The 13,340-nt window shown below is 43.9% G+C and overlaps 1 protein-coding gene across 16 annotated transcripts in view; it reads left to right on the top strand.

Moving 5' to 3' along the window:
• LOC140133169 (poly(rC)-binding protein 3-like) overlaps positions 1-13,340 on the top strand; it is a 778,519-nt gene that overhangs the window by 536,521 nt on the left and 228,658 nt on the right. For all 16 annotated transcript variants that reach the window (XR_011855824.1, XR_011855826.1, XM_072152955.1 and 13 more), the window contains one exon: positions 12,777-12,946. Coding sequence is in view for 14 of the 16 variants with exons in the window: in XM_072152955.1 (XP_072009056.1) it covers positions 12,777-12,946 (170 nt within the window). In the remaining 2 variants the exon portion in view is untranslated. The remainder of the gene's footprint in view (positions 1-12,776; positions 12,947-13,340) is intronic.

The raw sequence follows: 13,340 nt of genomic DNA, 5'->3' as shown, positions 1-13,340 counted from the left end.
TCACTAAGAGCTAAACACAACGGTAGCAAGTCCCCCTGCAAATTCCTCACAATATGTTACTAGCTGCACTACTAGTGCCAGCAAGCCCAGCCACAACCAAATAAAAAAAAAAAAGTATAACGTTATTGTAGCCCTAAGAAGGGCTGTTGGGTTCTTGTAGAATCACTCCTGCCTAACACTATTCTAATAGAACACCCTAACGCTTTCCCTGACCAGCAGCAGCTCTCTCCCTGGCGGCATCCAGACACAGAATGATCCGAGCAGCGCAGGCAGGGGCTAGTCTATTCCAGGGTCACCTGATCTGGCCAGCCAACCACTGCTATCGACGTGTAAGGGTACCACGTCATGCTGGGTGGAGTGCAGAGTCTCTTGGCTTGTGATTGGCTCTGTTTCTGGCTGCCAAAAAGCAAAACGGCGGGAGATGCCATTTTCTCTAGCGGGCGAAGTATTCGTCCGAGCAACGAGCAGTTTCGAGTACGCTAATGCTCGAACGAGCATCAAGCTCGGACGAGTATGTTCGCTCATCTCTAAAGATTATCAATGGAGTCACTGTCACTGTAAGGAGGAAAACTCAAGGTATTCTCAATTTTATTGCTTTAGACACTGTTGAGATCTCCAATTACAAAGGAACGTTAACACAAATAAATTAAGATAATAGCTTTGGAAAAGGTAAGACAATACAATGCAAAATTGAAAATGCAGAGCATGAATGGTTTTTTACAAAGGCGTCAATCTCACAACAACATCTTTTTATAATTGAATCAGGAAAGGAGATTAAGCAGACAGGGTGGATATAGGAGGGTGGATTGGAGAAGGAGCTTCCAGATTCAGACCTCATTGTTGGATAAGTTAAGACAACATGAAAACATCATTAATCAGCACAAATAAGTAATGTTTCAAAGAAAGTGGATTAAACAACACAAATATTGGTTGCTAATAGGCCCTGGAGTGGAGAGAAGGGAGAGAGGGCGGACATAAAGTGCAACTAAGACCTGGAGACCCCTTGTTTGGCTAAGATGAGAAAAGAAAAAGTTAAGACTCATATAAACCATTTGATAAAAGAAAGAGGACTAACTGACACCAATATCTCTTTATTATAGGACCATGAATATGTTGGCAGTCCTCTATGTGGCCTACAAAATGAGGAAATTGCTGCTAGACAACGCAGACAGGGGCATATGAAACGAGCAAGCATAATTTCACTTATGAGGTCTATCAACAGTTTTGGTTCATGAGCCTATCTGAGAAAAAACGTTCACATGCTGTGCCTGGCCTCACTAAAATTATTTCAGCCATATATTACATGGTAAATGCTTCCGTCCAGCACTGCATGCCTGAACGTTTCAGATGTGGTAGTAGGTGAGATGTTAAAGATCTGCCATCACCATATCTCATTAATAAAACAGCTCTTTGTGCTGCACAGACTCAAAAATTACCAGCTACAACAACAGTCATGAACCGATCCAAAAGTCCACATTAAAAAATCATGTACTGAAATGTTATAAAATAATAAAATCTCTGACCGGAGCTCTTTAGTTCAATGAATTAGAACTCAGTGCTCCGTGCTTTTCTTTTCAAGTTCTCCAAATCAATCAATTCAATAAAATGGCACTCAATAATAATAATTTCTCTTTACAAGTCCTCTGACTCCAGCCAATCTTTTCACAGCTGGAGAATCCTTCCACAAGAATATGTCACTGTTCAGACAGAAAAACGCACGTCTTTATCCTCCTTCAACCTAAGATCATAGTATCATAGAATATAAGGCCGGAAAAAGACGCAAGTCCATCAAGTCCAACCTTTCAGAATTAAATAAATGTTTAATAAATGTCAATAATAATAATTTCTCTTTACAAGTCCTCTGACTCCAGCCAATCTTTTCACAGCTGGAGAATCCTTCCACAAGAATATGTCACTGTTCAGACAGAAAAACGCACATCTTTATCCTCCTTCAACCTACGATCATAGTATCATAGAATATAAGGCCGGAAAAAGACGCAAGTCCATCAAGTCCAACCTTTCAGAATTAAATAAATGTTTTATCCCCATAAACCGTGATATGTTTCTCTCCAGAAAGGCATCCAGGCCTCTCTTGAACATGTACATAAAGTCCACCATAACAACCTTTCATAGTAGCATTTCATAGTTTATACAGTTGAAAAAAGACACATGTCCATCAAGTTCAACCAAGGAAGGGATGGGATTGGATGAGGAAGGGATTTAGGGGAAACAATTCTATATAACATAACCATCAATGTTATTTAGGTTTAAAAAGGCATCTAGATCCTTCTTGAAGCTCTCTGCTGTCCCTGCTGTGACCTGAGGCAGGCTATTCCACAGATTGACCGTTCTCATAGTAAAAAAGCCCTGTCGTCCCCGGTGATTAAACCTTGATTTCTCCAAACGGAGACAGTGCCCCCTCGTCTTTTGATTTGATTTAATCTGAAACAACTTACCACCATATTTTTTGTATGGACCATTCATATATTTAAATAAATTAATAATGTCCTCTCGTAGTCGTCTCTTTTCCAGACTAAATAAATCTAGTTGTTTTAATCTTTCCTCATAACTAAGACCCTCCATACCCCTTATCATTTTTGTGGCTCTACGTTGAACCCTCTCCAGCTCCAGGGCATCCTTTTTATGGACTGGTGCCCAGAACTGGCCGGCATATTCCAGGTGAGGTCGAACCAATGCCTTGTATAGTGGTAATATTACATCCCTATCATGGGAGTCCATACCACTTTTGATACATGACAAGATCCTACTAGCTTTAGAGGCAGCTGCTTGACATTGCATGCTGTTACTCAATTTATGATCTACTAGTTTTACTCCCAGATTTACTCCCCCAAGTACATATTTTGCCTTTGGATTATTGGCCCCCCAGGTGCATAACCTTACATTTATCCACATTAAACCTCATTTGCCAAGTGGATGACCAAACATTCAGTTTGTCCAAGTCACCCTGCAGCCTATGAACATCCTCCTTAGTCTCGCTGCTCTTACAGTAAAGAACCTTTGTCTATGTTGATGGTAGAATGGTCTCTCCTCTAGGCGTAGATGATGCCCCTTGTCCTGGTCACAGGCCTAGGTATAAAAAGATCTTTGGAAAGATCCTTGTACTGTCAGTTCAGGTATTTGTACATTGTAATAAGGTCTTCCCTTAGTCATCTTTTTTCTAAACTCAATCTTAATCTGTCATTGTATTCTAATCCCCCCATTCCTCTAATAATCTTGGTTGCTCTCCTCTTCACCCGTTCCAGCTCTACTATGTCCTTTTTATACACCGGTGCCAAAAACTGTACACAATATTCCATGTGTGGCCTGACCAGGGATTTGTATAAGGGCAAAACTATGTGTTTATTATAAAAATCTATTCCTCTCTTGATACATCCCATAATTTTATTTGCTTTAGCAGCAGCCGCCTGGCTCTGGTCACTAAAATTAAGTTTACCATCTACCAATACCCCCAAGTCCTTTTCAGCTCCAGTTTTACTAAGTAATTGACTGTTTAGAACATAATTATACTTTTTGTTTCTGCGGCCTAAGTGCATAACTTTACATTTATCTACATTAAACCTCATCAACCATTTCTCTGCCCACTCCTCAAGCTTCCACAAATCCCTCTGTAATGCTAAACTATCGACCTCAGTAATTATTACTTTACACAGCTTAGTATCATCTGCAAATATTGAAACTTGACTGTGTAAACCCACTACAAGGTCATTAATAAAAATATTAAAAAGAAGTGGCCCCAATAATGACCCCTGTTGCACTCCACTGGTAACGTCAACCCAATCTGAGAATATGCCATTAATGACGACCCTCTGTTTTCTATCACTTAGCCAATTACTTACCCAAATACATAGATTTTCCCCTAGTCCCAGCAGTCTCATTTTATATACCAACCTTACGTCTTTTTTCAGTCTTATATACAATGATACTATGTTACAATGAGATTCCCCCTTGCCTCCCAGGCAGAGACCTACAGCTGCAGACTCGATTTCCACGCTGGAAACCCCTAGTGAGGTGATCAGGCTCATGACATGGAGAGGGATGAGTTTCGGAAAACACCTACCTAACCCTTTGCATCGGCAGAGGTGTTGGATATGTTTTTATAATCTTCTCTAACACTCTACAATCAGTTGCAGAGAAGCTACTGTGGAAACTGATCTCTCTATGCTCATCTAGAGGCTGTGTTTATATGTTTTGTTTACATTAGGTTAACAGTCTGTTATCATTGTGAACACAGCCAATTGTGAACAGTGTCTTTTTCCTGTTCCCACATCTGATTAGTGTCATTCTGCACACTATCAAAAATATATATAAAAAGGTCCAGGTCCAGTTAACAAGACCTCACTGAGACCCTTCTTTTTAACCCCTTACCGACATGTGACGTAATACTACGTCACATGCCGGGTGCGGGTGCATGGAGAGGGCTCACGGGCTGAGCCCTCCCCATAGCCGGTAAGTCTTTGCTGCTGTTTTCCCGCTGATCCCTGTTGCCAAAGTTGCCGGCACCTTAAAAAAGATGGCGGCGCATGGGAACGGCGCCTTGCACCCCCCCCAGACACCAGATGCCATTACAGCACCCTTCAGGAGGGCACACAGCGGGGAGGGGGGAGCACTGGGCTCTGGAAAATGACTGCCCTGCAGTAATGTCGGAGACCCGAGAGGAGACACAGGCTGACCATGAGCAGCTCCTAATAGATCTGTGGGTCTGCTACCTAGTCCCAGCCCATCAGCCATGCTCTCAGCTAGTGCTTCCCCTGCTGCCCCCTTGCCACAGAGGCAGCCATTCTTGAGGCAGTCCCCACACCTGGTCCAAGAAATACCGGCCACAGACTTCTCAGCCACTCCAAGGGCCCTGCGCCCCACTTCTCCTTCCCATTGCTGGCAATCGCCATCAGGGAGCTCTCCAGCCAGAGATCTATCATTACCACTCCCACCCGATTGGTGGTCTCATGTTAATCAGCTACCAACGAAGCTGGACTTTCAAACTCTGATTTCAGAAGTAAAGGAGACCTGCAAATCAGCTATAGGTAGATGCACTCGAAGATGACCATGCTACTGCTCGTAAAGCTATTAATGCGCTTCAGAAACGCGTTATGTCTCAGGAAGAGACAATACAAGAACTACAATCTTATGTGGAAGACCTGAACAAAAGAGGCAGGCGGCACAACATAAGGGTCTAGGGAGTCCCGGAATCAACGGGCCAGGAGGACACCTTCTCTATCCTGCAAGAAATATTCAACACACTCCTGGGAAACCCCCCGGACGCTCCCATTAAAATGGACAGAGCCCATAGAGCACTTTGACTGAAATCCGCTACCAACCGTCCAAGAGACATCATCTGTTGCATCACTGATTTTCTCTCTAAGGAAGACATAATGATGAAAGCTTGACCATCATACACCATACAGATGGGGCTTTCCTTTCAGCCTATCAGCTCGGAAAGATGGAGTAACCCTCACACTTAAAACATGCAAGGACCTCCCAGATTTCTGTTCCTTCCTGAATATCCCGACTCCAGTAATTCCAGAATGGACAATTGCCCCTCCGAATCCTCCCCTCTCCCCTACATGGCAGAAGGTCCAACCAAGGAAAAAAGGAGGACAAGATCAAACGGCAGGAACAAGAGGCCCTTACCGCTCTAACCAGCCCACACAGCCTAAAGGTGTCTAGACTGATGGTATTGGTTGACTCTCTTGCAGATCTTCAGTTGCTGATATAACTAGTTTAAATGTTGAAGTAGACTTTGCTGATCCACACTTAACTAACGGGTAGGGGGGAGGAAGACGCCACGGTACCTGGGTCCGAAACGTCTGCCACGTCCCCCAACATTGGGTATGACCTCTGTCGCTCAGACACCCGGATTCAGAGGTATAAAACCCCTGCTAGGATAGGGTGCCATAGGCGTACCTGGATGCCGGACCCTCACATGGGTTTTTGAAATGTAATTTTGAATTTAATTGTGTAACCCTGTTCCATCACCCCTTTAGAGTTGCATTGTTAAGGTTTGTTAAACTCATTTACTGTCTGTTGGCTATACTTCCTCAGTGTACCGAAGGAGCAGCCTGGCTCAGTCACGCAGGGGCCTCCCCGGGACGGGTCCCTGTGCCTCTCTTGTGGTCCGCAGATAAGCTTGCCACAGTAGATCTGACAAGATGGTGAGAATTCTGTCATTGAATGTTAGAGGGCTCAACTCCAACACTAAACGCAACCTATTACTGCAGGAGTTGAAAATGCGGGCCCCGGATACGGACTTCCTACAAGAGACTCATCTATCGGACTCTGGCTCCTGTAATTTTGCTAGGTGGCTATATCCGCAGGCCTAGCTAGCAAACTCCCAAACTAAAAAGGCAGGGGTGGCAATACTAATATCCCGCACTTGCCCTTTCCTGGCCTCTAAAGTACAGGCGGACCGGGAGGGTAGATACATTATTATTCAGGGCACCTTGGAGGGACAACCCATAGTTCTTTGCAACATACACTCACCGACCACTTTATTAGGTACACCTGTCCAACTGCTCGTGCAACTCAGTGCATTTAGGCATGTAGACATGGTCAAGACAATCTCCTGCAGTTCAAACCGAGCATCAGTATGGGGAAGAAAGGTGATTTGAGTGCCTTTGAATATGGCATGGTTGTTGGTGCCAGAAGGGCTGGTCTGAGTATTTCAGAAACTGATCTAATGGGATTTTCACGCACAACCATCTCTAGGATTTACAGAGAATGGTCTGAAAAAGAAAAAACATCCAGTGAGCGGCAGTTCTGTGGGCGGAAATGCCTTGTTGATGCCAGAGGTCAGAGGAGAATGGGCAGACTGGTTCGAGCTGATAGAAAGGCAACAGTGACTCAAATCGCCACCCGTTACAACCAAGAGCAGAGCATCTCTGAACGCACAGTACGTCGAACTTTGAAGCAGATGGGCTAAAGCAGCAGAAGACCACACCGGGTGCCACTCCTTTCAGCTAAGAACAGGAAACTGAGGATACAATTTGCACTAGCTCATCGAAATTGGACAGTAGAAGATTGGAAAAACGTTGCCTGGTCTGATGAGTCTCGATTTCTGCTGCGACATTCGGATGGTAGGGTCAGAATTTGGCGTCAACAACGTGGTGTCATGACACAATGGTGTCATGGTGTAGGGAATATTTTCTTGGCACTCTTTGGGCCCCTTGGTACCAATTGAGCATCGTTGCAACGCTACAGCCTACCTGAGTATTGTTGCTGACCATGTCCATCCCTTTATGACCACAATGTACCCAACATCTGATGGCTACTTTCAGCAGGATAATGCGCCATGTCATAAAGCTGGAATCATCTCAAACTGGTTTCTTGAACATGACAATGAGTTCACTGTACTCAAATGGCCTCCACAGTCACCAGATCTCAATCCAATAGAGCATCTTTGGGATGTGGTAGAACGGGAGATTTGCATCATGGATGTGCAGCCGACAAATCTGCGACAGCTGTGTGATGCCATCATGTCAATATGGACCAAAATCTCTGAGGAATGCTTCCAGCACCTTGTTGAATCTGTGCCACGAAGAATTGAGGCAGTTCTGAAGGCAAAAGGGGGTCCAACCCGTTGCTAGCATGGTGTACCTAATAAAGTGGCCGGTGAGTGTATGCTCCCCAAACACAGGACAACTTACCTTCCTGTCTGAGACTTTGACACGAGTAGCGAACTTTAGGGGTGCCCCCACACTCATAGGAGGGGACTTCAATGCCCCTTTCTCGGAAAATAGAGACAGACTCTCATTACTGAACCGCTCCCCGACGCAACAGACTCACCGACTGGCGGTGGGCTTTAGAAAATTAATTCGCCTATTCGACTTGTATGACCTGTGGAGAGTGGACAACCCTAAAGCCAAAGCCTACACCTTTTTCTCCCACCCACACAATACCTAAACCTGCATCGATTATTTTTTCGGAGACGTATCCATCTTGAGAACCCTGCAGCAATCCACCATAGGACCAATAACATGGTCTGATCACGCCCCCATCATGCTTGAGCTCGACTTTACTACTCCCATTCACCGCCCAATACACTGGAGGCTCAATGAGACTCTGATTTCTAACCCAACGACGCGCGCAGAGCTAAACCAATGCCTACTGAACTACTTTGGTGATAACACCCTCACTGCCCCATCCCATATCATCTTATGGGAGGCCCATAAGGCAGTGATCAGGGGGGACTGTATCTCTGTAGCTGCACGTAAACAGAAAATGGTTCATGCCGCCCGCCAGAAATGCGAAAGGGATTTACAAGGTCTAGAAGCGCGCCTGCTTTCTAAACCCTCTTTGCGTCTGCTGAGATGGGTGGTAGATGCCAGGGCCAGCCTACGCGAGCTCTTGCTTATGGGCAATGAGAAGCTACTCCGATATTCCCATAGACGATTCTATGAATTCAGCAACAAGGCCCCTACATTGCTAGCAAACCAACTAAGGACACAAACAGCTAACAGTAACCCTTACAGCATTAAAGATGCCACAGGGACGATTAATTATGACCCAAAGGTAGTGGCTCGCATCTTTGAAGATTACTACAGTACACTATACTCCCTACCCCCCACGGTCAACCCTGACTCCCCAGGGGCGACGGAGGGCCTATCCCAATATCTGAATGAATGTAATTTGCCCACCCTTTCGGAGGAGGCGTTGGACTGCCTGAACCAAGAAATCACCCCTGAGGATCTATCGGAGGTGATGCAAGCCTTGCCCACGGCAAGGCTCCGGGCCCCGAGTGGTTTACCTACACTTACTACAAAACCTATAGCGAAATCTTGATACCCCACATGGTCAAGCTGTTCAACGCTTTACTCGGAAGCACTCCTATCCCACCCACTATGCTTTGCTCCTACATTACAGTACTTCCCAAACCCGGCAAAGACCCTTTGACTTGCGCGAGCTACCGCCCCATAGCCCTACTTAATACGGACTAAGTATTAGTATTAGTGGCTCCCACACTTGGTTCACAAGGACCAAGTTGGATTTACTAGATACCGCCAGGCGGGAGATAACACACAAAGGGCCGCGGACCTTCTGGAGGTTATCAGACACCAAGGAACAGAGGAGCTTTTTCTCAGCCTAGATGCCGAGAAAGCGTTTGATAGACTAGACTGGACCTTCATTTTCACCACTCTTTGGATTCACGGGTCCCTTCCTCCAAGCCTTACGGCAGCTGTACTCTACCCCCACAGCGTCGTTTCGCCTTCCCCATGCTCACTCATCCTTTTTCCCCATCAGAAATGGCACGCGCCAGGGTTGTCCACTCTCACCATTGTTATATGTCTTAAGCATCAAACCCCTGGCAGCATAGATAAGGGCTGACCCAGATATTTGCGGCATTAGGGTCCGCAACACTCAATTTAAAATATCTCTATTCGCAGATGATGTCCTGCTCACTCTTGCTAACCCCGTGACCACCCTACCAAACTTACATGCGACGTTGGACCGCTATAGTCATTTCTCAGGGTACAAAATTAATAATACCAAGACGGAGGCACTGCCGCTTAATATCCCCCCAGGGCAGCTACGGGCTTTACAGGACACATTCCCCTACACATAGAAATCTTCCTCCTTAAAATATCTAGGGATTCACCTCACCCCTAGCTATGGAGCCCTTTTTGGAGCCAACTTTACGCCTCTCTTTCAGGAAATTACATCTTAACCAGATGGAAGCCACCACATGTGTCTCTCCTGGGGCGAGTTGCCGCAGTAAAAATGACAATTTTACCCAAACTGTTATATCTATTTGAAACTCTGCCAGTTAGGGTGCCTATGGCATGGTTGGCGGGATTACAGTCCAGATGTCTGGACTATGTTTGGAATGGGCGAAGACATAGGATCCCTAAGTCGGTCATGACCGCTGGATCCACTAACGGAGGCCTAGCCCTCCCTGACCTAAAGTTATACTATTTCTCCGCCCACCTCCGTCACATAGCTTCCTTGACCACTCTCCTGGCCTACAATAGGTGGACAGAGGTGGAAAAGCTGTGGCTGGCGCCGTATCATCCAGCAACCTTGATTTGGGGTCCCCTGCATGATACACCACCATCCATCCTCTTGGGCCCTATGCAATTCACTAGAGACATATGGTTCAAATGCAGAGTGCGATTCCAATTTGCCACCCTTAGGTCGCCACTCACTCCAGTACTTTTCACCCCACACCTCCCAGACAGTGTGACTTCGGGAGGATTTAAACTCTGGCCAAATTATTCCAGATTAAGGACTACACGGATGCTCACACTAGACTGATCCTTCCCTTCGCCACCCTAGTAGAGAGGTTCCCGACTCTTTCAGGGGGCCTCTTTCAGTATGGACAAATCAAACACTATATATTATCTCATATGGGTCCGGGGGAGATCCCACGCCCATCCCTATTTGAGCTCCTATGTGCCTCAGGGCCTTCTTCCAAGGGTCTAATTTCCAACATTTATAGTATTATAAACTCCCCGGCGGGACCCACTCAGCCTACACATACATACATGGCCAAATGGGAAACATGGTTGAATAGGAAATTTTCTACGGAACAATGGCAGATTATTTGGTCAAACGCTAAAAAGGCCTCCATAAACTCCCTTTACAAGGAGAACCACGTAAAACTCCTTATGCTTTGGTACCACACCCCCGAACTGTTGCACAGAATTAACCCAAATATCTCAAATACCTGCTGGCGATGTAACAGGGAGGTGGGCTCTGTGTACCATATTTTCTGGTCATGTTCGGCGATAGTTAACTATTGGAATATGATTGAACATCTCCTGCAGGAGATCCTGGGAACCAGTGTCCCCTTGGATCCGGCAGTGCATCTACTTAATTTACCCCCTACAAACATCAAGGGCCCAAAAGCCAGGCTGCTCCTCCACGTCCTAACGGCAGTCAAATGTTTGATTTCTCTATTTTGGAAGAGAACGGCCCCGCCCTCTTCTACAGATTTGTATGCCCGAATTAAGGATATGAGGTCGATGGAACAACTGACTGCTCAATTGAACAACAAATTGGATCGTTTTGAATCTGTTTGGTCCTCATGGGACATTCACTGCATGACTGATAGTTAAGGCTCTTAGGCCGACTGCTCCGAATTTTTTCACACAGTCTTCTAATTGTGTGTATAGCTAACATGACAGGATTGTTGTTTAGTTTTTCCTTGTATGTCTTTTATATGGTTATAAGGCTTATAACGTCTACAATTTATTGCACCTTTCAATAGATATGTCTATGGCCCATGTTTGGGCAGATGTTTCTGCTTGTGATTGTTAAAGATAAAACAAAATAAATAAAGAGTTGATCAAAAAAAAAAAAAAAAAACTAAAAACTCAAATCACCCCCCTTTCCCTAGAACTGATATAAATATAACAGTAAAAATCATAAACACATTAGGTATCGCCGCTTTCAAAAATGCCTGATATAACGGGTTTTTAACTGTGTTTAACTCCGTAACGCAAAATCGTGCCCAAAGTTGAAAATGGCACTTTTTTTCCATTAAAAAAAAAAATTCTATTCAAAGTGATCAGAAGGTCATACAGTCCTAAAAATGATAACATTGTAAACGTAATCAAAAGCCACAAAAAACTACACCTCCCAAAGCTCCGTACACCAAAGTATAAAAAAGTTATTAGCGCCAGAAGACGGCAAAATCCCCCCCAAATTTTTTGTACAGGAGGTTTTAATTTTTGTAAATGTATGAAAACATTATAAAACCTATACAAATTTTGTATCGTACCGACCCAAAGAATAAAGTAGACATGTAATTTGGGGCATACAGTGAAATCCGTCACTGCATTTGGAATTTTTTTCCCGCTTCCCGGTACACGGGATTGAATATTAAATACCAACATTTTGAAGTGTCATTTTTTACGCAGAAAATAAGCCATAACACAGCTCTGTACATGGAAAAATAAAAAAGTTATAGATTTTTGAAGGTGAGAATACCTTCCTATCTGTGAACTAACAGACAATTAAAAATCTACAGTCCAAATGTTGTTTGTCATTTGTTATTTCACACAGTGTGATGTGAGGGGGAAATAGAAATGTATTTGGCAGTGATGGCTCCTATATAATAAACAACCAGTAGGGGCTGCTAATATTAATATTGGGTGGTCTAGTAACCCTAATATCCACTTTGATACATTTGTTTGTCTTATCAACTTTTCAGCGAATGAGTATTTAGCTGTGCCTGACTGTGCATTGATTATAGTGCTACACAATTCCCAAGTTAATTCCATAATGAGTCACTTCCCTAGAAGTATCATGTAGGGGCAGATTTAACAACCTGTCTTAAAGTCAGAATATTCTTAGTTGCCCATGGCAACCAAATACAGCTCAGCTTTCATTTTAACAGTGCTCAGGAATATTTTAGAGGAGCTGTGATTGGTTGCCATGAGCAACTAAGAATATTCTGACTTTCAGACAGCTTGATAAATCTACCCCATAGTCTTCCCTCATTTCACTCAGAAGCATCTACTCATGAGAATAATCTGCTGTCTGACAATAATCAAAAGATTTAGGGTTGGATCCTGGGGCAACCAAAATTGTGTACACCAGGACTGATAGAGACAGGTTGGAATTATATCTGTGAAATGCTTCATTTTTGTTAACAGCGGTGAATTAGAGAATGTGTTATTTTGTTATCCTGAGTACACTAAAGAATCAGGTCTTTGTGGAAATACCTCTTCAATAGCGAACCAGGACAACAGCTCCGTACATTTTGTGTTTTTTATTATTATTGAACATCTCTTGACTGACACACCTTATCTGGTTTTCAGTTAATTGGCTGCATCATTGGTCGACAAGGCAGCAAAATCAATGAAATCAGGCAAATGTCTGGTGCACAGATCAAGATTGCAAATGCTTCAGAAGGCAATGGTGAAAGACAAGTCAAAATCAGTGGATCTCCCGCAAACATCAACTTAGCACAGTACCTTATTAATGCCAGGTAAGCTCATTTGTCAGCAGCCTTTCCTTTCCTTGTGGCATAAGTTCACATATGTGTTTGGCAGGTTCCATTATGATCTTCAGTTATGTAAAGCAAAATAGAACAGCAGCACAATTTTTACACTATGAAGTGTAACAGATGGTAACCTTTAATACCTTTTTTTCTTTTGTTCACTTTCTGTTTCACATAGGTGGAACAGAAGGTGAACAGAAAACATTCCATTTTTGATTTCCATAACCCTCTTAAAATGTTTTGGTCAAGATAGTTAAAATAGTGAAGACACAGACTTTGATATGCTGAAAAGACTAATGTTGCCTTTTTACCATGTGAGTTTTAGTTTATCTTGACCAGAATACTGTTGGAAGTTAACAAACAAAACTGTATACTGTATTTT

Source organism: Engystomops pustulosus, chromosome 5, assembly GCF_040894005.1.
Source record: "Engystomops pustulosus chromosome 5, aEngPut4.maternal, whole genome shotgun sequence".
In the NCBI taxonomy this organism is placed as follows: Eukaryota; Metazoa; Chordata; class Amphibia; order Anura; family Leptodactylidae; genus Engystomops; species Engystomops pustulosus.
This window is presented reverse-complemented; position numbering and strand designations above follow the sequence as displayed.